The sequence below is a fragment of the Staurois parvus genome, unplaced genomic scaffold, assembly GCF_062004578.1.
Source record: "Staurois parvus isolate SC_StPar_1 unplaced genomic scaffold, SC_StPar_1.0 ptg000950l, whole genome shotgun sequence".
NCBI lineage: Eukaryota > Metazoa > Chordata > Amphibia > Anura > Ranidae > Staurois > Staurois parvus.
The window spans coordinates 476,646-499,880 of NW_028318746.1; the positions used below are offsets into that span (position 1 = coordinate 476,646).

The 23,235-nt window shown below is 40.3% G+C and overlaps 1 protein-coding gene across 1 annotated transcript in view; it reads right to left on the reverse strand.

The window, feature by feature from the left end:
* Window positions 1-887: 887 nt before the first annotated feature.
* GNL1 (G protein nucleolar 1) overlaps window positions 888-23,235 on the reverse strand; it is a 37,297-nt gene continuing 14,949 nt past the window's right edge. The window contains exons 6-12 of the mRNA XM_089656938.1: window positions 20,742-20,949; window positions 19,372-19,467; window positions 16,501-16,698; window positions 9,331-9,509; window positions 8,512-8,662; window positions 8,275-8,415; window positions 888-3,159 (exon numbers count right to left, since the gene is read on the reverse strand). Of these exons, the coding sequence (XP_089513064.1) occupies window positions 2,885-3,159; window positions 8,275-8,415; window positions 8,512-8,662; window positions 9,331-9,509; window positions 16,501-16,698; window positions 19,372-19,467; window positions 20,742-20,949 (1,248 nt within the window). The 3' untranslated portion in view covers window positions 888-2,884. The remainder of the gene's footprint in view (window positions 3,160-8,274; window positions 8,416-8,511; window positions 8,663-9,330; window positions 9,510-16,500; window positions 16,699-19,371; window positions 19,468-20,741; window positions 20,950-23,235) is intronic.

The window sequence follows — 23,235 nt, forward strand, 5'->3', positions numbered from 1 at the left end:
TCTGCTCTTTGATTTGGAACAGAATGAACACAGCCAAGCAACTGGCATTATCAGAAGGTGAGCAATGGCAGCCCCCATCTTTCACACATGAACTCTACCTGTGAAAATAAAGGGAAGGGAGCCATAGCACATAAAACGGCATACAGTTTAGTATTAAAAACAATTGTTAGAGCTCAGTTCACAGTACTGAACTCTACCAACTGCTATCTCCCCAATGAATTAGAGTGCCCTTACCAGTCACTAAGTAAGTCTCATTGGACAGGAGGGTGGAGGATGACAGGGCTTGGCCATGAATGTCAGACCCCCCTTCCCCCAGTGACAAAGTGAAATTAAATTACAGAGGGCAGAGAAGAGGCTTTCCTGGATAATAAAAGATTAATCAGGTATTCTGTGGTGTACATCCTTAGGTGGGTCCACTTTAACATGTACATTAAGCAAAACAATGTTTTGTTCATTTTAGATTACAGTAGAGAGTAGTCCCTCTGTTGAGTTATTTTGCATCCCCACGGAGGAGAAAAGTCCTCTCCATTTGCCTTGGTGACCATGGTCTCTGAAAAAGCCAGTAAAGGTCCAGGTATCCCCTCACATTGATATTCGCACTCATTTCCGGTTGCATGTTCAAGACATAAAGTGAAAGGAACTTTCACCAGCAGGACGAAAACCTGACAGGGGTTTGACCCCTCCCCCACTCTATCCAAAACTTTAAAAAAAAAAAAAGATTTTGCCAAGTCATACATTTTATGGCCTTCCTACTTTCATTGAATGTGAAGAACATGCAGCAGACTTGAAGAATTACCTAGTTACCACCAGACGCCTATCATGGGTAGAAGCTGTAAAAGTAGAACAGGCTTTTTTAATGTACTTACAGTAATAGAAGCCAGTTAGGATTCAGTAAATATAGTTGTATTTATTTTGTATACCGCAAAATAGACATCTGAAGCCATGAAAACAAAAAGAAATTGGGTAAACAGGCCTTGCAAGCTTGAGGCAGGTGGGAGTACCAGATATGAGGTAGGGGTGTCACTCTGCCAATAGGTCTCACTCATATCCTGTAAGCTTCCTGTTATGTAACTAAATTCCCTCCAACATTGCAACAATTCAGTCACCTGCAATTTTTCTGTATGCTATACGACTCCACATGCCATGCACCCCAAGTCCATCAGAGCCAAAACACTGGAAATTTCATGGAATTTGGTCTATCAAAACGCCTCTAGTTTCATTGGTGGGAGATGAACATTATTAAATTTCAGACTAACTTGTGTCAGGAAAAAAATACACAATCTCTTTTTATTTTGAGCACCTTGGTTCTCAAATCTCTCCATCAAAATATGGTTAAAGAAAAGAAAAAAAAAAAAAGCACAAGCGATATATAATGTAGCGTGAAGAAGGCAGCTTAGCTCTATTAAAGTACGGCCAAATACCTTGCGTATTGCAAACTTCATCCTCGGTTTCAAGTCAAGACACCTCAACTTGGTAACTTGTCGTTACAAAAAAGTTTATAGAGCTCTCACTGAAAGCAGTCGTTATGCTGGTGAATAAATGGCACCAAGATCATTTGACTTGGAAATGTAAATAGGTTTATGGCTAATTTTCTATATTACCTATTATGAGAATAATAACTTCTAATATATCTGCCATTCTCTTTCAAAATCCTTTATAAAAAAAAAAATTTAAAAAGAGAGTTTGATTTTAAACTAGGAACAGTTCTTGCCAAAGGAAACCAATAATATTATTCCATTCACGTTTCTATTCAAGTGCTGGGGAAAGAAAAGGAAGAATCTGATTGGTTAACCCTGGGTGGCAAGACTAGTATTTCTTTTACATAGGCAAGATGTCTATTATCATACCTATTGATCTGCCAACAAAAACTGCCAACTACAGGGCACAAGCAATGAAAGGGGACTCCGTAAGGCTTGGAACACACCAGACACATGCATTTTAGCATGCATGTTTAAGGACAGCATTTGATGGACTCGATTCTGAAAATTCAGACGGACGTGCTGAAAATGCAGTAAGAAAAACCCGTTTTCAACAAACCTTGATGAAAGGTGTCGGGGTGAACATGCCCCACTGAAAACATAGGATTGTCTAAGATACGTGCATTTGATCTGTGCAGGAAAATGCACACCAAGTGCAAACAGGCCTAGTTCAGTTATTCATCACTGCAAACCCACATGCTGACAGCAGGCTTGTATTTAGACATTCTGAAGCTCTAGGCACACTGAAATGATGACACCCTTTTCAAAAGCTCTGCATGGAATTATTGGGAGGTAGCATGGGGTCTGCATTCCATGCACAGCTACTTTTCAGGTGCACAGACCACCACACCAGAGAAGGGAGAGATGGTTTATGTATCCTGAACTAAAAAGATCCATAGGACTTCTCTCAACGTGCCTTCCACCACCCATACTTTTCCTGCTGAAATTAGCCACAAGATCCAGAGCTGGCCTAATGAAGGACAGAAAGTAAGTAGAGAGGCAAAGCAATTTATAAATTTTATTGCATGTTGCTGCCCCCATTAACCCTGCTGCCCTTGGCACTGGTCTGCTAGCGCCATTGTGGTAAATACAGCCCTGGCTATTTGGTAAACCCTACCATTTTGCCAAAAATCCATGAAGTGAATGATAAAAGCAAAATGTGAGCAAAGTAACATCTCAAACCCCTCAAAATACAAAAACCTGCAACTTCACCAGCCTTTGTATAAGTTTGGAGTGTAAAAAAAGCAATAACTGAACAAATGCCATCAGCTTCTCCTGAAAAACTGTCTGAAAATGGTTCTATTTAGACACTTAGCAGACAGTTAAGCAATGAGATTGCATTAAAACCAAAGGCAACCATCTGTCCTCTGCTGAAGCATAGCCAAGTTCAAATTCACATCCAAAACTTAACACTCATCTTCCCCAAGAAGGGCGTAAGGGTTGACATCAGCGCTTTTTGCTTTGACACCTTTTTTGGCTTGAGATGGAGAGGCATCCTCTTCCTCCTCTTCTTCCGCATCCTCCTCCTCATCTGCGTCCCGGTCTCGCTCTTCTTCCTCTTCCCCTGAGCTGGAGATGTCTTCCTCTTCCTCGCCCCCAGAGGAGGATCGACTATCAGGGTGGCCCCGGGCTTGTATATGACTAATCATTTCCAGTGTATCTGGGTGTTGCTCCCATGCCTCTGTAAGGGGGGAAAAATAATATTCAAGCTGTGTCCTGTTGCTTATCACCATTGGAGGAAACAGCCAGTATATGAAAAAAACATTTTTATGAAAGGGTTTTTAATGCAAAATAGTTAAAAAGGACCTGAACCTAGGAAGCTGTGCCCAAAAAAGGCAAGCACAGGAGAAAGAACTAGTCATTAGTATTGTCTATAGACTTCCCTGCAACTGATGCCATCTACATTACTTACTGGTTTACCATGCTCTATTCTGTACGGTGTCTCTGTGTGGAGGCAGCAGTCTTGATAGAGGAGCATGATTGGTGGCGATATGATCAAGAAGTATAGAAAACACAGTTTCACACAATGAATGAAGCAGTACAGATCCTCAGGTACAGCTTTTTGTGGAGTAAGCGGAATCGTGACTGCATATTAGCAAGCAAGCCCTACCCCTGAATAAACAAAAAAAAAAACACGAATCAAAAGTACAAAAAACAAAAATCCCTTACATCTAAGCTTTAGGTAAGAACACCTAGGTGGGGTTGATAGGACTGGACCTTCTGTTCAGGGAAAGCCAAAAAATTAACACGTTCTGGCAGAAACATGCTCCTGCAAAGTGCAACTCCTGAAGGTGTCAGACAAATAGCCGGAACCCTGAATTTATACAATGGTGGCAGAAGACATTTTATATGTGGTGTCTTTTTGTAGTGCGCATAGCTTGCAGAGGAAATCCTTGTTTAATTCAGGTGGAACTAACAAAAACATGGTTGTGTGTGGGACAAAAACACTGGGCTGGATAACTTTGCTTCCAGGTCAGCCCACAGGAAAGGGACAAGGACATTGGTTTTTGTCAAGAACAACAGGTATTTCAAGCAAGTTCCCTGCTTTTCTGGCAAGATCCCATCAATCCACCATGTAATGGAGATGAACAAAGGCAGACGTGGTGTAGTTGCCTGGGTGGCAACCACGACTCCTTCCATAGATACAGTGAAGGAGTATAACCAACAATGGACAGGAAGTGCATTGTTAGCATGATAACCAGGTGAAACAAACCTGAAAAAAAGAAAACAAATGCAACTACCACATTTAAGTTTCATTTGCATGAAACGGAGAGGTGTTGGGAGGGGATGTGTGGAGCGAGTACTGGACATAAGCAACATCCATGATGTCCATAGAAAGGAAAAGAAGCGTTTTATGACCAAACATTAAGTGTGAGGTCATATATAGGAGGGGAGCAGACACCTAGTGGTGGTGTGGTCACTGGTTGCAGCACGGAAGGTGCTTTCACAACTGAAAAGCATAATTTGGTGCATAAAAGAGGACTTTTAGTATTCTATACTAAAATACTATACACACTGTATAGCATTCATGTTTTGATTTGTATTAATGTTGAAGAGTTCAATTATAGCACTGCATAATATTTTGTCATTTTGAATTTATGCTCAATTATATGGGATTTGTATTTGTGTACAGCGGCTTTAATTTTGAGGTCATTTGGTGCTTATTTTGACAGAGCAAAACAGAGTGGTATTGTTATTTCTACATAGCAGCTCGCTTGTTTAGTGCACATTGGTGTTTGGTTATTTTTGTGGTCACTACTGGTATTAGGATTATGGTATCTTCTGTATAATATTTATAGAACTCCAGTTCTCTTCAGTTAGATGTTCTTGATAAACACCTTTTGGAGTTTATACGTGTAAATAGTTTATATTGTTACCACAACTGTGAAATCCTTATTTTTTTTTTTTAAGAGCAACTTATTGGTTTATCTTAAGAAGATAAAGTGTTGCGCTGTCATACACATTCAGCAAATAATAAATCACAACACAAAATAAATAAATCAAAGTCCCTGAGAGATGGTTGGATGGATGGTTCCACACCACTAGGCCTACTTAGCTGTCAATACCTCGAATCCCCCTCACACTGATATCAAGACACAAAATGACCTCAAATTCATTTAGTATATTCTGTTTCATTACCATAGGTAGATACCAAAAAACTTGGTATGTACCTATGGTGTCATCATCAGTCATGGCTACATGTGATCACGAAAGGACACTTTCTTAGGATACGACAGGACTGCACAGAGCAGATGATTTGTACAGGCTCAGGTTAATAAAGAGAGATTTTTGGATAAGCGTTATACTGTTGCTTCCTCAGAAGATAATATAATAATACGTGATGTTTCACCTTTAGATAGAAATTATTTATTAACCCCCAAGACCAGGAAAGAGGGTGCCTCTGGTTTTGGATGCACCCAACTACTTTTTCAGAGCAACATTATGTGGTAAAAAGACTTTTAGAAAAACATTGGGATGCACTTAAGAATGATAAAGTGCTAGTACCCATTCTACCTTGTAAACCTAAGGTCATTTTTAATAGAGCTATGACCTTGAGAAATTTGGTTGCTCATACAGTTATTGAGCATCCGAAACAACCTACCTTTTTCAGTAATCTTAAAAGTTTCTTTCAATGTAGGAAGTGTCTAGTATGTAAATGTTGGAACATAACACAGGACCAAAGCTTTCCAGTCTACCGTTACCCATAAAAATATACAAAATTGATCAGTTTATCACCTGTTCTACCAAGAATGTTGTCTACCTCCTTTAATGCCCCTGCCACCTGCAGTATGTGGATAGGACTAAAAAGGGCACTACATGTTAGAACAATGTTAGAATAGGGAGCATTTGACCAATACCAAGAAAGGGTTAAAAAATATAGTCCTAAGCATTTTGCCCTGCGTCATCAAAAAAGACTCCACTTGTTTAAAGGTGGTAGGAATAGAAAATTGTAGGGCACATTGGAGAGGGAGTAACAACATGAGACATATCTTGCAACGGGAAACATGTTGGATTTACCAACTGCAGTCATGTAGGCCATTAGCCCTTATTAATAAAGGAATTTATATCCCACTCAACATTTAATCCTAAATACTGGTGAATTTTGCTATTTTTATTCATTTAATAATTTTCATATTTTTATCTGGTTTATGTAATTTATGCAAAATGTTTTAAAATGATGCATTTATATATGCATGATACATTCGTGCTGGTGTTTAATATTAACATTTTTATGGATTATATCCTCATCTATAAGAAAAAAAAAAGTTATAGTTTAGTGGGTTTTGCTAAATAATATTTATAGGTTAATCCATGCGTTTAGGTTTATGCGTGGAAATGTATTGCCATTCTTAGATAAACTGATGTCGCTACAGCCCCTTTTCCAATGGGGTTATCTAAATTACTGGGATACCTGAATCTTGTCATTGATCATTTTTAAATATTTAAAATTGTATTTATTACATATTACAATATTTATTATGTATTTTCTGGTCCATTTTCTTGGATCTCTTTTTGTAGCAGCCGCACAGAACAATCTCATTAAGTTTACCTGGGTAGTGTTGGGAGAGGATGAGTGCCCTCTGGTGTTGGTTAATCTGCGTTCTATAAAGATCTGCAGTTTCTATTCACTACTACTCTGATGCCCCTAGAAGACGCTCAATTGAATGAAACATATATCAAGCGGAAAATAGTGGTGACGTCATTAGGTGCGCCCTGAGCACTGGCATTGCGTTTTTTTAATGCTCTTATTGCTATATGCTTGTCAGTATCTTTCCATTCACTTTTAATAAATTGATCAACAGTATTTCACTATGGGATACCTTTATCCCTTTTTTTGGTATGTACCTATGATGATGAAACGGGATATACTGAATGAATTTGAAGTCATCCTGTGGCTTGATATCAGTGTGAGGGGGATCTGAGGTATTGACAGTTGAGGAGACCAAGTGGTGTAGAGCCATCCATCCAACCATCCCTGTGGGTTCTTGCCTCATCCACGTGCGGTTTTGGACCTCTTATTATGTGCGGTCTAAACTTCTGGTAAGCAGCCTCTTCTTTCACATGGTGGCTGGTGCACTTTGAATCTATCAAGATGTTCATTCACGATGGACTTTTCAGTTTACACTCTGGGACTTTGATTGATTTATTTTTGTGTTGTGATTTATGATATGTTGAATATCTATGGCAGCACAACACTTTATCTTCTTAAGACTGGTTTAGATATTTGTGTGCAATATCAGTGAAAGCTGCTGTCACATTTAATCAATTGAAATTTCTACCGAGTTGGCTTGGGTTACCTAGAGCAGGATGCACTTATATTACTTATTAGTTTATACATCTTTAATTATGATTTACATTTTAGAGGGCATCTTGATGAGCTATAGGTTTTGTGTTGGTTTCATATCTACTTTGTCCCTGGTCACTGCACAAGGTGGTGTAGTTCCGGTTTGGGTTGTATTCCTATATTACAATCTAAACTGGTACCAAATCCAGTAACTATGTGATGCACAAGCTTCACTGAGTAAACAAAATCATTTTACCTTCCTTGACGGAGTTAAATCCTCCATTATTTGGGTTTCACAAACTTTCCCCAGATACTGGACCTCACAATGGGAGGGTTTTAGGAATGGAGACAGGACTACATGTGGTCAGGTGCTGATTGATAAGCTACATGCTTGTGGATCAGCAGTGACAACGCTGATAGCCAAGCCCTCTGTAACATGGTTCAAACAAACATATTCTCTATGAAAAACATACTTACCATCTTAGGTACTCTAAATGGAAGTTTGAAGCAATATGGTCCAAATGGATAGAGTGTTAGTATCCTAATTTTTGATAGAGGCAATCTGTTAATCACTTAATTGTGATGATTGCACTCTTTTCCGGTGTTTTTTTTCCCTTTCTTCCTTTCTCTTTTATTTATTAATTTGTGTTGTTGGATTGTTTGTTCCACCCTGTGAGGTGGGTAGTTATTTTGTTTTAGTATTTGTTAAATGGGGGAAAAAAAAAAAATTATAAATAAAATCAGAAATCTGAAAAAACAAAAAACAAAAAAAAAGCAACAAAAAGTTTGTAGTGCAAGCAGACATAGCCTACATTAGAGTGGCAACTCTGCTATAAATTCAAGAGCAGTGCAGCATTTTTGTCACACCACCACATATAGCTGCATTACGTGTACTTCACTGGCAGGCTCAACAGGTATTTGTCAGTCAGGCTTCACAGGGAAACGAAATGAAAACTAACTGTAAAACAAGTAACTTCATTGACTGAAAACAGAAGGAAATCCTGAAAATACCTTTGCGACGTGAGTAGCCTGGAGGCCTCATGCATAAACAAAGTCGTCCATCCACGGCAAGGCGTAGCAAACTGTTGGCAGCTCGGTAGGTATCATTGCGTGCGGCTTTTGAAGTCTTATATCCACGCTTTTCAGCCCAGGCTGTGTTCAGAAGGGGAGGGATAAGAACATGGATTTAAATCACTATCTAATGGAACTCTACAAGGTGAACATGCTAACCAATTATCAGCTTCTTACCTTCACAGATGTACCATGCTGTCCAACCCTGCTCGCCTCTTTCTGGATGAGTCAGTTTGAGGAGTCTGGGAACAGGTATTCGGCAAGACAGGTAGCCCACAGAGGTATAAGGTTCTTGAATTTGTGCAATCGGGTATATACCAGCAAGTAGCTGAGGGAGTTACAGCATGGATGGATTAAAGCACATTTGAAATTTCACACCTGTAAATGTATTTATAGTCCTACATCCTTGCATATAATTTGGAAAGGTTTTTTCAAATAGCAATGCCTAAATACCCCCTTCTCTCAGTGAACATGTGGCTTTCTGCTCTCCCACTCTAGTGCTCTGTGCTGGCATAACTGCAGAACAGACACACCCATCATCACAAATGTCCTGACACAGACCTGCACTGCAGAGAAATCTGATTTGTATAGTGCCGTTATCCCTCTAATTGAGGACCCCGCAGAGTAGGGGTCCTGACCTGCTACTACTACTTCAGCAAGCTGGAAGACTACCAAGTCTACTACTACTGCAGAACGTCAGCAGTCATTTTTTCAGCTACCCATTAGATCAGCCAGTTCCATTATCATGGCATTATGGTGAATACCAGACAGGGGGGGGGGGCAGGATATGCTGCTGTGTCATAATTAACAGGCCAGCATGCTTGGTCCAACACAAAATTGGTGGTAAATACTTTTTTTTTTTTTTTTTTTTTAGAAAGAATGGAAAACTAAACTCAGCTCACAGCATCTGTTAGTAAAGTCTGTATACTATGGCAATCACACACCTGGAAGAGCATGTAAATGAGTACCTTCTCTTATCTTGGTATAGGGACTTACCTGCTGTTGCTTATCTATCAGCGATGGGAAGATGAGGCCAGGGCAATCACAAAGGCGTACTGTGGGCGTCAGATAATAGGTCTGGAAGTATTTGGTGTGACCAGGGGTTCGAGAAACACTGACAATCTTCCTGCCCACAAGGCCATTGATTAACGATGACTTCCCTACATTTGGGAATCCTTTAAATCAGAGCAGAAAAAAACCCCACAATGAATTCAGAATACTGAGAATGGGGACACGTTTATCTATGTCACATTTGTTATAGTCCACCTGCTCCTTACACATACTGGAGCATCCTTTTTTTATGCCAAACTAATATTTATGCTTGGCCAGCCTGTGATCGCTTAGGAACTAGTAATTTTGATGGGAATTCAATAAGGGAACTGAATGCAAAAAAAAGCAAACAAAACAGTGGTTTTCTTTGTTTTAAGAAGACTAAAAAACTATTTTGCATGTTATTGCAGAAAACAGCAACAAAATACACAATCCTACTACTCCCCCCTCCACAACAAACAATGCTTAATATCAACTGCTCTGCAGGACAAACCCTCTCTTCTCATGAAGGAAACAGCAGGACAGCCAATGACTAAAGGGCTCACCTTACTACGAATAACCTCCTCGACTCCCTTCGGTCTGGATTTGTCCTGCAACACTACAGAGAAACTATTCGCCTACAACTCACTTAAAAACTACTAATTAACTGCTAAAACCAATGGCCACTATCTGTACTCTTACTCTTGGACCTCTCTGTTGCTTTTGATGAAGTTGACCAATACCTCCTCCTCAATTGCTCTTGTATTGGATTGTATTATAACTGTACCGTCTGTCTCCACTTTGTAAAGCCCTTCAAAAACTACTGGCGTGATATAAATTCTGTATAATACTACCAATCCAAAACAGTGCACTGTGCTAGCACATGGGAAAACCGTTCAATTCAATTTAAAATGCAACATATAACAAAGCACAGGACTTTTGGGATTATACAAGCCTTGCTGGGCAGTTCAACAGATGAAGAGTAGACAGCCCAAATTTGTAAAAATATATATCAGGACCTTTATGTAATTTTAGTTTTTGTACAAGGAATGTCTGTATTATTTAAAATAAAAGAGATTTTCAGGGGCTCTACTACTATTAAAGTGTATGTCTGAGAAAGAAAAGAAAAAAAAACAAAAAACAAACGTTTAGTACAGCTCTGCAACACATGCACATTCCTCCCTATTTTTTCTGCAAGTACAGAAAAATATCTGCTGATCTGCCAGAAATCCAGTGTGTTCAAAAGTTCCCGAGTTGATAACAGTGCATTTGCGGCAATGAATCCTAACAGCTGATTCACACATGTGGTTTGGATTGAAGCTCAGGTTTTACAGCTAATTGATACAGCAGCTGTTCACAGGTTTACATCAGGTTCAGGACAGGATTGGCTCAGGATCTTATCCTGTTGACATATACAGTTGTGTTCAAAATAATAGCAGTGTTTTGAAAAAAGTGAATAAAGCTCAAAATCCTTCTAATAGCTTTTATATCCATACACACAAATGCATTGGGAACACTACACATTCTATTCCAAATCAAAACATGAAGAAAAATATATCAAATTTGTGTTGTTCCTCTAAAAAAAAAAAAGTGAAGAAAAGTGAATATTAGACTTCAAAAAAATAGTGTTTGTATTCTTTACAAACTCAAACATTCACTATATAAACTGAAAAATGTTTGAAGATTTTGCTTTCCTTTGAGTCACTTAAATAATATTTAGTTATATAAGCCCTGTTTCTGAGAACTGCTGTACATCTGTGTTGCATGGAGTCAACCAACTTCTGAACGGGTATTCCAGCCCAGGATGATTGGACTACATTCCACAGTTCTTCTCTATTTCTTGGTTTTGCCTCAGAAACTGCATTTATTTATGATGTCACCCCACAAGTTTTCTATTGGATTAAGATCCGGGGATTGGGCTGGCCACTCCATAACGTCAATCTTGTTGGTCTGGAACCAAGATGTTGCACATTTACTGGTGTGTTTGGGGTCGTTGTCTTGTTGGAACACCCATTTCAAGGGCATTTCCTCTTCAGCATAATGCAGCATGACCTCTTCAAGTATTCTGATGTATTCAAACTGATCCATGATTCCTGGTATGCGATAAATAGGCCCAACACCGTAGTATGAGAAACATCCCCATATCATGATGCTTGCGCAACCATGCTTCACTGTCTTCACAGTGTACTGTGGCTTGAATTCAGTGTTTGGGGGTCGTCTGACAAACTGTCTCCGGCCACTAGACCCAAAAAGAACAATCTTACTTTCATCAGTCCACAAAATGTTGCATCATTTCTCTTTAGGCCAGTCAATGTGCTCTTTGGCAAATTGTAACCTCTTCAGCACCTGTCTTTTTTTCAACAGTGGGACTTTGTGGGGGCTTCTTGCAGATAGTTTGGCTTCACATAGGTGTCTTCTAATTGTAACAGTACTCACAGGTAACTTTACACCTTCTTTGATCTTCCTGGAGCTTATTGTTGGCTGAGTCCTTGCCATTTTGGTTATTCTTCTATCCATTCGAATGGTAGTTTTTCCACTTTCTTCCACGTCTTTCAGGTTTTGGTTGCCATTTTAAAGCATTTGCGATCATTTTAGCTGAGCAGCCTATCATTTTCTGCACTCCTTTATATGTTTTCCCCTCTCCAATCCACTTTTTAATCAAGGTACACTGTTCTTCTGAACAAAGTCTGGAACAACCCATTTTCCTCAGAATTTCAGAGAGAAATGCACTGTAACCAGCATGTCCAACATTTGCTGCCTTCCTTCCTTAAATAAGGGCAATAATTGCCACCTGTTTTTCAAACAATGAATGACCTCACTAATAGAACTCTACACTGCTATTATTTTGAACATACCCCTTTCAATTAGTGATTCAATTACACAGAATCAGCAGCATGCATGTCATGACTGTTGGGTCTGTTGGATTTCTATTACTCTACTACACCTGCTAGTAAATTATTTGCCATGTAGAAATATAATTTCTACCAAAAACAGTGACTTATCAGGTTAGTGATGTCTGACTGCTATTATTTTGAACACAACTGTATGTGGTTTAGGAACAGTTCCCATAAAAGTCAATAGCCTGTAATCAGCACCTAAACCGCATTGCTCAGAAATCGGACCGGACTCTTTTTTTTTTTTTTTTTAAAACCACACTGAATCCGTACTGGACATATGTGGACAGGCAACATAGGAAGCAATGGTAATTCACATGTCATGTGGATTGGATGTGGTTCAAACCGAATCCAATCCACATATATGTGAAGGGGCACTAAGTAGTGTTGTTAATTCAGCCCAGTTATTTTGTGTCAGGCAACAAAGCACTTCCCCCTCTCTTTATTTCCATAACATTGGGGTGTTCTGTAGTCCACCATAGGAGAACTGAGCCAGCCTAACAACAATACTTCAGATTTCAGTGCAACACAAGCTGCACTATCAACTCACTGGATTCCTACTGGAATCAACAGTCCTATGTCTGTACTTTAGGCATTTTCACTTTTCAGCAAAGTACATGGTGCAAAACAAGAGATAGCAGTGTGCCAACCATAGCAAACCAATGACGGTCATAAGGTACATAATTAGAGCAATGAAAAAGTCAATGCACATCCAGACCCGTGTCATCTTGTACGACTCCAAAACCTTTAGAGAAGCGATTACATGAAAAACAGTAGTTTTTCAGTAGTGCAAAATGGAACATAATTCATGACCACACACTACAGGTACATAAACAGGGGGTCTGACCCAAGTAGGCTTAAGCCAAAAGAGCAATTTTAAATCTAAATTATATCAAATATGAGGATCAGGAAGAAATAAGTGAAAGAAAAATGAGGGTAACACACCAAAAAAAAAAAAAAAAAAAAATCCCAATCCCTGTACCCTGGGATAGAGGGTACAGGGATTGGTGCCCACCAAGAAACCCGAAAGGCACAGAGTATGTAATCCTTACTGGGCCAGAGTCCGTGTGACCTGGGAGGACAGATACAAAGCATAGTCTCCTGAACACTGAAAGTCATGCCAATAATGTTTTACGGAATTGTTCCTCTTTATGTTTCAAAGCCAATGTTAGACGTTCCAGATCATTAATCCAGTTTACCACAGTTATCCAATTGACCGACCAATGGAGGATCAGTATGTTTCCATTTTTGTGGGATGCAAACCTTGGCTGCATTAAGGAAGTGGATCAGGAGGGATTTCTTGTACGTACGGCTCAAGAGTGGGGTGACGTTTAGAAGGAATGTCTAGAGCACAGCTCCAGAGAGAAATCAGTAACCTTATGAACCAGCCATTTGATATCTTCCCAAAAGGGTTGTATGCAAGGACATGACCAAAAGATATGTATGTGCCAGGTTCTTGTTGGCAACGCCAACATTACAAAGATACAGCAGGATAGATCCTATGAAGAAGTGCAGGGGTCCTATACCAGCGAGTCAGCAGTTTATATCCTGCCTCCTGGTATCTACCAGACAGGGAGGGCCATTTCAGGGAGTCAAGGACATGACTAAATTTTGCTCCCATTTCAGAAGAAAGGGAGGAACATAGTCGTCAGATGACTTGTAAATCAGAGCATAGGACATTAAGAGAGTGTGAAGCATAGGGGAAGTCTGAACAAAGCTGCTCAGATAGAGAAATCCTACTCTGGTTCATACTACTCAATCTGATAGTAGTTAAGAAATGGTGTATTTGCAGGGCCCTCTCCAAGTCCACAGGGAACTTTAGACATTTTAAAGAAACAAAACAAGGGGTAATGTGCATGTACTGCAGAGATTTACTGCATGTTTTTTTTTGCCAAGACATAACAATTTTAGCTTCTATTAGAGGGGTAAGATCTTCTAGACATAAACACTAAGGCTCTCCAAAGAATATGCTTATGACCTGATATATTTATTTAAAAAGAGTTACTAAACCCACAACAGTAAATCAGTCTGCATATGCAGTCAAGCAGGCTTGTTATACTCACTATGGAACCTAAGCGGGTTATTCTCCACATTGTGTAAAAAGGCTGTTTGATCCTCCCCTTCTTCTACTGTCCCCAATCCATCTGCTGATATTAGAGCTCTAGGAGTAACTCTGCACATGCTCAGTTTAGTGTGTATTGCTAGAGCTTTTTTTTTTCCTTTTGGGAGGGTGCATGTGATCGGCACAAGGCCAATCAGTACTGTCCAGACAGAGGGTTAGGGGTCATGTAGCCTCATAGGACAGTCAGAGGAGAATGAAAACTCCTACTACAAGCTTTAAACAGTGCTCAGTTGAACACTGATAGAAGTCACAAGAATGCTCTAACTGCTGATGAGAAAAGGTATTTAGCAGTTCATACCTAGTAAAATAACTGCATTTCCATGTTGTGTGTACTGTGGGAGACCAGAAATAATGAATGCAGGGTCCTGGGTTTAGTAACACTTTAAATCACAAATTCAAGATTATAGATTGTTAATTTGGTATAAGAATTGCAACCATTTAGTCACCAGGCAGCGAAGTGACTCGGATTCTTGTTTGCAACACGAAGTTTAATTCCTGGCAAGAGGATTGCATGAGTGGGTTCTCTCAAGGAGCTTGGTTTTCCTCTCAAAAGCATATCACACAGTGGTCCTATTGTGTGTGTACATGTGCATGGCAATGGTAAGAAAATAGTGGATTAAAAAGCTCCTTGGGGACAGGGATTGACATGAACAGTCAAAAGTCCACCTTTAGGCTCTGAAGATTACATTTTTGATAGAATTTTCCACCACAAATTGTGACATTTATCACGCAAACATATCACAGTTTAAAACAACCCTGTTGCAAAATTAATAAAAGGAGTATGAAAAAAAAAAATTTCCCCTGTATAGAAAATGTTATATACCTTCCCATCCCATGGCCCATTCCTCGATCTTTGCATTTGGAGTCACAAAAGAATCCAACTTTCCAGGAAATGTGATGAATAAAGAGGATTCTCCTGCCAAAAATTGCTGATGCATAATCATACTTCTTGTTTACAGGGGAATCTTTTTTCCTACTTCTAAAGCTGAACTCCAGGCACATTTTTAATTTTAAAAAAGTTAAATATTTTCCTCAATAGTCACAAAGGATATACAGTAAATCCAGTCTGTGTGCGCCAAATGCCTTGGCAAACTTGGTTATTACCTTGGAAAATTAGTAATGATATTGTCACTGGGGTGTGCATAGCCTGCACAGAAAGCGGAGATATAGGAGGGACCAGCAGGTCCTCCCACTACAGACTTTCTGCAGAAAGCTAGAAGAGATAATGGCTATAAGACCAATCACCCTGCACATGGACAGAGAGCATCAGTGACTAATCTTTTACACAAGAAGCTCCTGCACAAAGGGAAACTTCCATGCTGGATTACAGCTCTGATACAGACAAAAATACACAAAATCACACTAAGATCTGATTAAGATTACACACGCCTCTTGTATTTAGACAATAATTGCTTATCACAGAGTTAAGCTTTAAGGCCTCATTTACACAGGTGTACTTAAGCGTACAAAGGGCTGTCTTTGCCCGCACAAGATTCAAAGCTATTTCATGTATCCGCATGCAGGCACTCCCATTCATGACCATTGGTACCCAGCAACTGACCAGACACAGCTGCGGGTCCCAATTTGACAGCCATGCAGGTGTGTTTCCCTGAACACAGACACTTGCTGCATTCAGGGACATGGATCTGTACCTGCACAGCTGTAAAATTGGGACCAGCAGCAGTGTATGTGCAGCCACTGGGGTTGATTTACTAAAGGCAAATATACTGTGCACACTGCAAGTGGAGTTGCTCCAGAGCATAGAAAAATTAGATAAAGAGTCACTTTGCAAAGAATACCCAATCACATGCAAGAAAACGAAAAAAAACAAAAAACTGAATTTTTGCTTGCACATGATTGGATGATAAAAATCAGCAGAGCTTCCCTTCATTTCAGAGCAAGTGCACTTGCAGTGCACAGTCTATTTGCCTTTAGTGACTCAACCCCACTGTATCCCAATAGACATGAATGAGTCTGCCTTCAGGCCAATACTTGGAACACCTGTGCATCACGTGCAGGCAAAACCAGCCCTTCGCACAGATCTATGCTCAAGTATGCCCTTGACAATGAGGTCTAATGTTGCAAAAGGGATACTTTAAAACAGCATTCGTTATATCTTACCTACACAGCCGATGCTCAGCACGCCATCCTTGTAGCGCTCTGTGCTGGGGGCTCCTAATTCTGCATCGGTGACTTGCTGGGCCAGAACAGCATCGCCATCATCAGATTCTTTGCATGGTCTGTCTCCTTCTTTGCTAGCAGGGCGGCACAGTGCTGCAGTGTCTCTCTCAATTTTCTCTCTCCAGCTAGAAAGATCAACTGAATTGGAAGATGGTAAAAAGAGAAATATGGTCAGGTGGAACATAATCACTGTGCAGTGTTATATATTAGGGGACAACAAAGGGAATAACATCTCCGTATATTTAGGCCTCATTCACACTTCATGTAGCAGGAATGTTCATTCCCGATAATGGTTTTTTGTGCATTTTCAATGCTTTTCTAATCACTTGAATGGACTGCCCTATAAAAGCACCAAGGAAGCTTCAAAACCTTTTCAGGTGAGGAGTGTTGCACATTTTTCGTAGCAAAATCGGACCACGTTTGGGGTTCTATTTAGGCCCCATTCACACTTGGCCTTTCTCAGAATGGCCAAGTGTGAATGGGGCCGAAAAATTAACTTGTAACAATACAAATACAGTAACTGTCCATGCTAACTTAAAAGGCTATCCTAATGCCTTTAGTAAATCAACCCCATTGTGCATTTGAAAAAAAAAAAAAAGAGTACAGTGGTTATCACAGCTGTAGAAGCATGCTGGGCTTCCTGTTCCAAAACCATGGCATTATAGAATTGGCACCCCCTTTGTTGTTAAAACAGCCACTCTCTTCTGGAAAGGCTTTCCACAAGATTTGAGTGTGGCTGTGGAAATTTGTGCTCATTCAGCCAAACAAGGATTTGTGAGGTCAGGTACTGATGTCAGCTGAGAAGGCCTGGCTGCAATCAACTTTCCAACTTATTCCTTGGGTGTTCAGTAAGGTTGGGGTCAAGGTCCTGTACAGGCCCACTCAAGTTCCTCTATGCAAAACTCATTAAACCAAGTATTTTTGGAGTTGGCTTTGTGCACAGTCATGCTGTAACAGAAAAGGGCCTTCCCCAATGTGTTGCTGCAAGGCTCTAAGTGTACAATTATCTATGACTTTGTATGATGTAACATTAAAGTATATGTAAACCCTCACCTTGTCAAACAACCCATTCAGTTTAAAATAGACATGAAAGACAAAACTTTGTTTACACATATAAAAAAATATTATAAATACCTTTTTTTTTTTTTAAATAAAAGGATCACATACCCTCTGTTCTCAGCTGCATATGAAGCTAGGGGAGGAGAAACAGCAGCATACTAATCTGCCGTGTGTCATGTCATAACAAGCCTGATCACTGGATTAGCTCCCAGTACAACTAGAAAACTGACAACCCTGTGATTTCATGCCTAGTGTGGTCAGTTTTTAAGAGGAAGGCAAGGCGACTGGCAGGAACCCCAGGTATTTCACAGACAGGAAGCAATACAAAGAGAATAGGATACTTTTTCATACAAGTACATGGTACAGAAGACACATAAGAAATATGAAATGGTAGGTTTGCATATTCTTTAACTGTACCCTTCATTGAAAATACCTGAACTTTGAAGGATAACTATATAGTAAGTGTGGTAGTCGGGTGACCATATAATTAAAACACTTTGAAAACTCAGCAGATCTCAATGGGGAAAAATATCATGCTGGATATCTATACTGATATGGACTGGGTAATGTGTTAGGAACGTAAGGATGCCCCATCGTTTGGTGGAAATGAAAATTATCAACCTACAGAGGACTGAATTCAAAGACACCCCAAAAATCAAAGTGAAAAAAAAAAAAAATGATGCAGCAGGCTAGTCCATTTTGCTGAAATTTCATTGCAGCAACTCAAAATGGTACTCAGTAGTTTGTATGGCCCCCTTGTACTTGTATGAATGCCTGACAACTTCGGAACATGCTCCTAACGAGACGACAGATGGTGTCCTGGGGTATTTCCTCCCAGATCTGGACCAGGGCATCACTGAGCTCCTGGACAGCCTGAGGTGCAACCTGGTGGCATCGGATGGACTGAAACATGATATCCTAGAGGTGTTCTAATGGATTTAGGTCAGGCGAGCATGGGGGCCATTCAATAGTATCAATTCCTTCATTCTCCAGGAACTACCTGCATACTCTTGCCACATGAGGCTGGGCATTTTTGTGCACCAGGAGGAACCCTGGACCCACTGCACCAGCGTATGGTGCCGGGCAGTGAGCACAGGGCCCACTAGAAGATGTTGGGCCCTTAGGCCACCCTCATGAAGTCTGTTTCTGATTGTTTGGTCAGAGACATTCACACCATTGGCCTGCTGGAGGTCATTTTGTAGGGCTCTGGCAGTACTCATCCTGTTCCTACTTGCACAAAGGAGCAGATACCGGTCCTGCTGATGGGTTAAGGACCTTCTACGGCCCTGTCCAGCTTTCCTAGAGTAACTGCCTGTCTCCTGGAATCTCCTCCATGCTCTTGGACTGTGCTGGGAGACACCGCAAACCTTTTGGCAATGGCACATATTGATGTGCCATCCTGGAGGAGTTGGACTGCCTGTGCAACCTCCATAGGGTCCAGGTATCTCCTCATGCTACCAGTAGTGACACTGACTCTAGCCAAATGCAAAACTAGTAAAAAACAGTCAGAAAAGAGGAGTAGGGAAAAATGTCAGTGGCCTCCACCTTTAAAACCATTCCTGTTTTGGAGGGGTCGTCTCATCTAGTGCACCTGTTAATTTAATTAACACGAAAGCAGCTGAAACTGATTAACAATCCCCTCTGCTACTTAACTGACCAGATCAATATCCCTGGAGTTTAACTAACTTGATGCTATACTCTGATTAAAATGTGTTCCTTTAATTTTTATGAGCAGTGTATATGTTGTCTTACCTTTTCCAGCTGTGATGATCTCACAAGCTTGGAGCAACTGATTGGGGCCCAAAGCTGAACTCCAAATTCGACGTTTCTTTCTACGTTTCTTAAACACTGGCAGGAGAAAAAAGGGCAGAGATCAGTTAAGCACATAGGAGAAAAAAAAAGAAAGCTGATCAATGAAGTAGCAGCTAAAGAGCAGAAAGAGACTGCAACACTAACAGTCATAATTCTTGACAAGTTCACTGGTGGACACAGCATACCTCTAGACATAATACCTGCCTTCATGAGGATGGCTATTAAATAGTCGCTCCTTCCCATTTGGGGACTATATTTTCTGGACATAAAGCTAAAGAACTCAAGCATATCAGAAGACATATGTTAACATGAATTTTGTTTACCTGTGCTGCCAACTGTTGACATGCTGAGTTGCTTGGCAAATTGCAAATTAATGCATTCAAAATGCAACATGCAGTACTTTTTTGAAGGGATTGGTAGGAAAGCCTGGACAGAAAAATGCATGATAACATCTGGTACATATGGGCCCTAGTGAGTACTTGGCAGTGCAAGCCATAGCTCTGCTTCTCTAATGAAGTGGACCATATGACAGTGCTTCAGCTGGAGTGGTGACCTGCAGACACTCTCACTTGGCCCTGAGTGGATAAAGTGACAGGATCTCTTTAAACTGGAACCACACTGCATCTGAGCACCACAAACCAAAAACACAGTTTAATTAATTTTTAATATTCAAAGCAGACTCCCCAACCATACACATCTCCATGCCTTATTTTGCGGAGAAATCATTTTGAAAAACACCCCCTGGCATTTCTGGCCGTGGCCATCTTGACTAAAGGCAGATAATTCATGTAGCATTTACTACCTGGAATCCGTTTGCTCTTAGCTCACTCATAGGCTGAGCTGAGAACCCTCCCTCCCCCCCGAAGACTGCTGGCATATATGACATAATTTGCCCTGGCATGGAAACCAGGAAGTAACTGAAGAAATGTAAAAAAATAAATAAAAGGTTTAAAACAAAGTAAATACAATATATTTTTCTATCTATTAACAATGCTAGCAGCTCAAGGATTAAAAGTAGGCCATGTTGATTGAGAGAGTGAAGTTCTGTTTTAACAAGTGTCTTATGTTTATTTGAGAAACAATATACCAAAGAAACCAAGTCAGTGTACAAACAATAAAAGTATCATATGAGTAGGAAAAAGCCAAAAACATATCGCATAGTAGCAAAAAGAAAACAGAGTATCATACAAATAAAATGGATACTATAGACAATTGGATGTGAAAATGGCAGTTATGACAAAGGAAGGGAAAGATGAAAACAATGACAGGACAGGTAACACCAATTGTTCACATGCTCCCAAGTTAGATACCTGCAGAGGGGTCCTGCTCTTCCTCTGGATGTCTGGGGTAAGATGTGAAGCAAACAACATGGACATGAGGAAACATCTCCTGAAAATACTGTTTCCAGGCCACCACTAGCGATGGAGGAGCCAGATCAGTCTTATTGAGAACGAGGATCAGAGATCTTTCCAGGTCCACAGTCAAATAGTCATACAGAGCTGGAGAGAAATGCAGCACCTAAAAGACACTGAATGTTACTCTGAATATCTTGCATTTACTTCCTTATTAAAGAGCTTTCATAAAGAACACCTCTGGTATAGGGAGAGATGTTTGTCCATCTAAATACAGCATTTTTTATTGGTTACGTGACCAAACCACAGCAATTCCAGAAAAAAACATTTTGTTTCAAAACCAATATTTATAGGGTCCCCAAGACTCTAAAGCTAGGTACACATGGTACGAAAATCGTCCAGTTCAGCAGGAGCCAGATGAATTTCGGTCCATGTGTACAGCTGTCTGTTCTACAGAAACTGGTCTAACAACCAACTTCTATCGAACTGGCATGCTGGAAAACCAGCATTTGAGCAGCGCTTGCACCCACTGGCTGCGAGCGCTGATGAGTGTATTGTGGTGTGTGTGGTGTTTGGGGGGGCGTCCCCCTGTCAGAATACAATGTATCAGCGTGAAAAATCACTGCATCAACTTCGCTTGTGTTGATGCAGTGATATGTCAGTTTTTCTTCCCATTAAACCTACTGGTTAAGGGGAAAAAACCCCCGAAAAACACACAGTGTGTGTACCCAGCTTTGCAGTCTGACACAGGTGTAAGGAAGTAGGAGCTGCATGTGAGCCCGCCCTCCCTCTCCACTCAGCATGTCATAGTGTGGCCCCTGCTCACTGGTCCCTCCATTTATCCAGCTCTAGGCTTCTCTGTCAGCCATACATTGATGCAGTACTAGAGCAAAACAACAAGTCCACTTAAAGTTCATATGAAGTTTAAAAAAAAAAAAAAAACCAGACAAAAAAAAAACCAGACAAAAAAAAAAAAAAAGAAAAACAACAAACACACCATACGTTACATCTTTGCAATACATGCACATGTGCCAAGTCTAACCATTTAAAGAGCCTGCAAGTACACACAAAAAGTACCCGTTTATCTGCCTGAAGTTAACTCAGTTCCCCAAATAGTGTTGCTGACAAAAGACAGGTTTTTCTTTTTTTTTTTTTTTTTTTGGACTGAGTATTGTCAAGCCCTGCCCATTGTCTTCTACAAATGTGCTTAAACGTTTGCACACCCTGGCAGAAATTGTGAAATTTTGGCATTGATATTGAAAATATGACTGATCATGCCAAAAAAATGCTCTTTTATTGAAGGATGACAAACATAAGAAGCCATTTATTATCAAATAGTTGTCTGGCTCCTTTTAAGTTGTCTTTCTTTTACTCCCCTGCCACTTTGTTTAGATGTTGGGAGAGAGGAGAGGATGTTCAATCAAATGCTTGAAGTTATAACTTGGAGTTTACACAGGACTGAGTACATTATTCCTGCCCCCATGTGAATGTGTCAGGAGCCTAAATGACCAACCACCAATTACCAGCACTCTGAGGAGGAAGAAAGTGGAGACACAAGCATCACTCCTAGCAGATGAACCAAGAAGTGGGGGAGAAAAGGGAAAATTACACATGTGAAGCTGAGAAGAGAGTGGCAATTAAAATAAAATTTAAACTGCTTATATTTTGCCTTCCATGTTCCCTTCTTTTCCCTTCATAATGTAAGAGTTGTTTGTATGTACAGTATACATGTCTTATGTAAAGGGGACCTGGCCTGTATTTATTACATTATTCATCATACCAAAGGCTGCCACCTTAAGCAAGGATCATAAGGGGTGGGGGAGTATCTGAAAAAGCCCCTCTCTCTCTATGTTTAAAGTAGAACTTCAGGCATTGTTTTGTTTTTTTAATTAAAATGTCCTGCGTACCAGTTAACTCTCGAGGTGTATGCCACCTCCAGAATTGCTGCCATTTCTTTATTACTGAAACTTTCACTGATGCTAGATTGTAGAGCTCCCACTCTACTTTTGGCACTGTGATTGAGAGCTGTGGCTCTCTTCCACAGAAGCTTCCTGCCATTTATCTGCTCCTCCTGTCCCCTTGTCCATTTACAGAACACTTCAGATTTTATTCCCAGAATACAAGGCGAGTGGACAGGGGAAGAAAAGGAGCAGATAAACGTAGGTACAGCTTCTGTGTATGGGAGCAGCAGCTCTCATCATCACAGAGTCAGAAGTGTAACAAGTACTATATTATCTGGCATCAATTAAATTGTGAAATTTGCAGGCTGAAATGCATTGTTGTACTGGCATGGCCGCAACATCAGATATCAACTGTTTGCAAGGTCATTCTTCCATAAGAAGTGACTGGCAGGTGTACAGATTTAACCAACATTGCCATCCCTTTGATATACTGCAGGAGAATCAAGGTTTTAGCTGGGTTCCCTGGACAAGCACCAAGCACTAAGCTACTG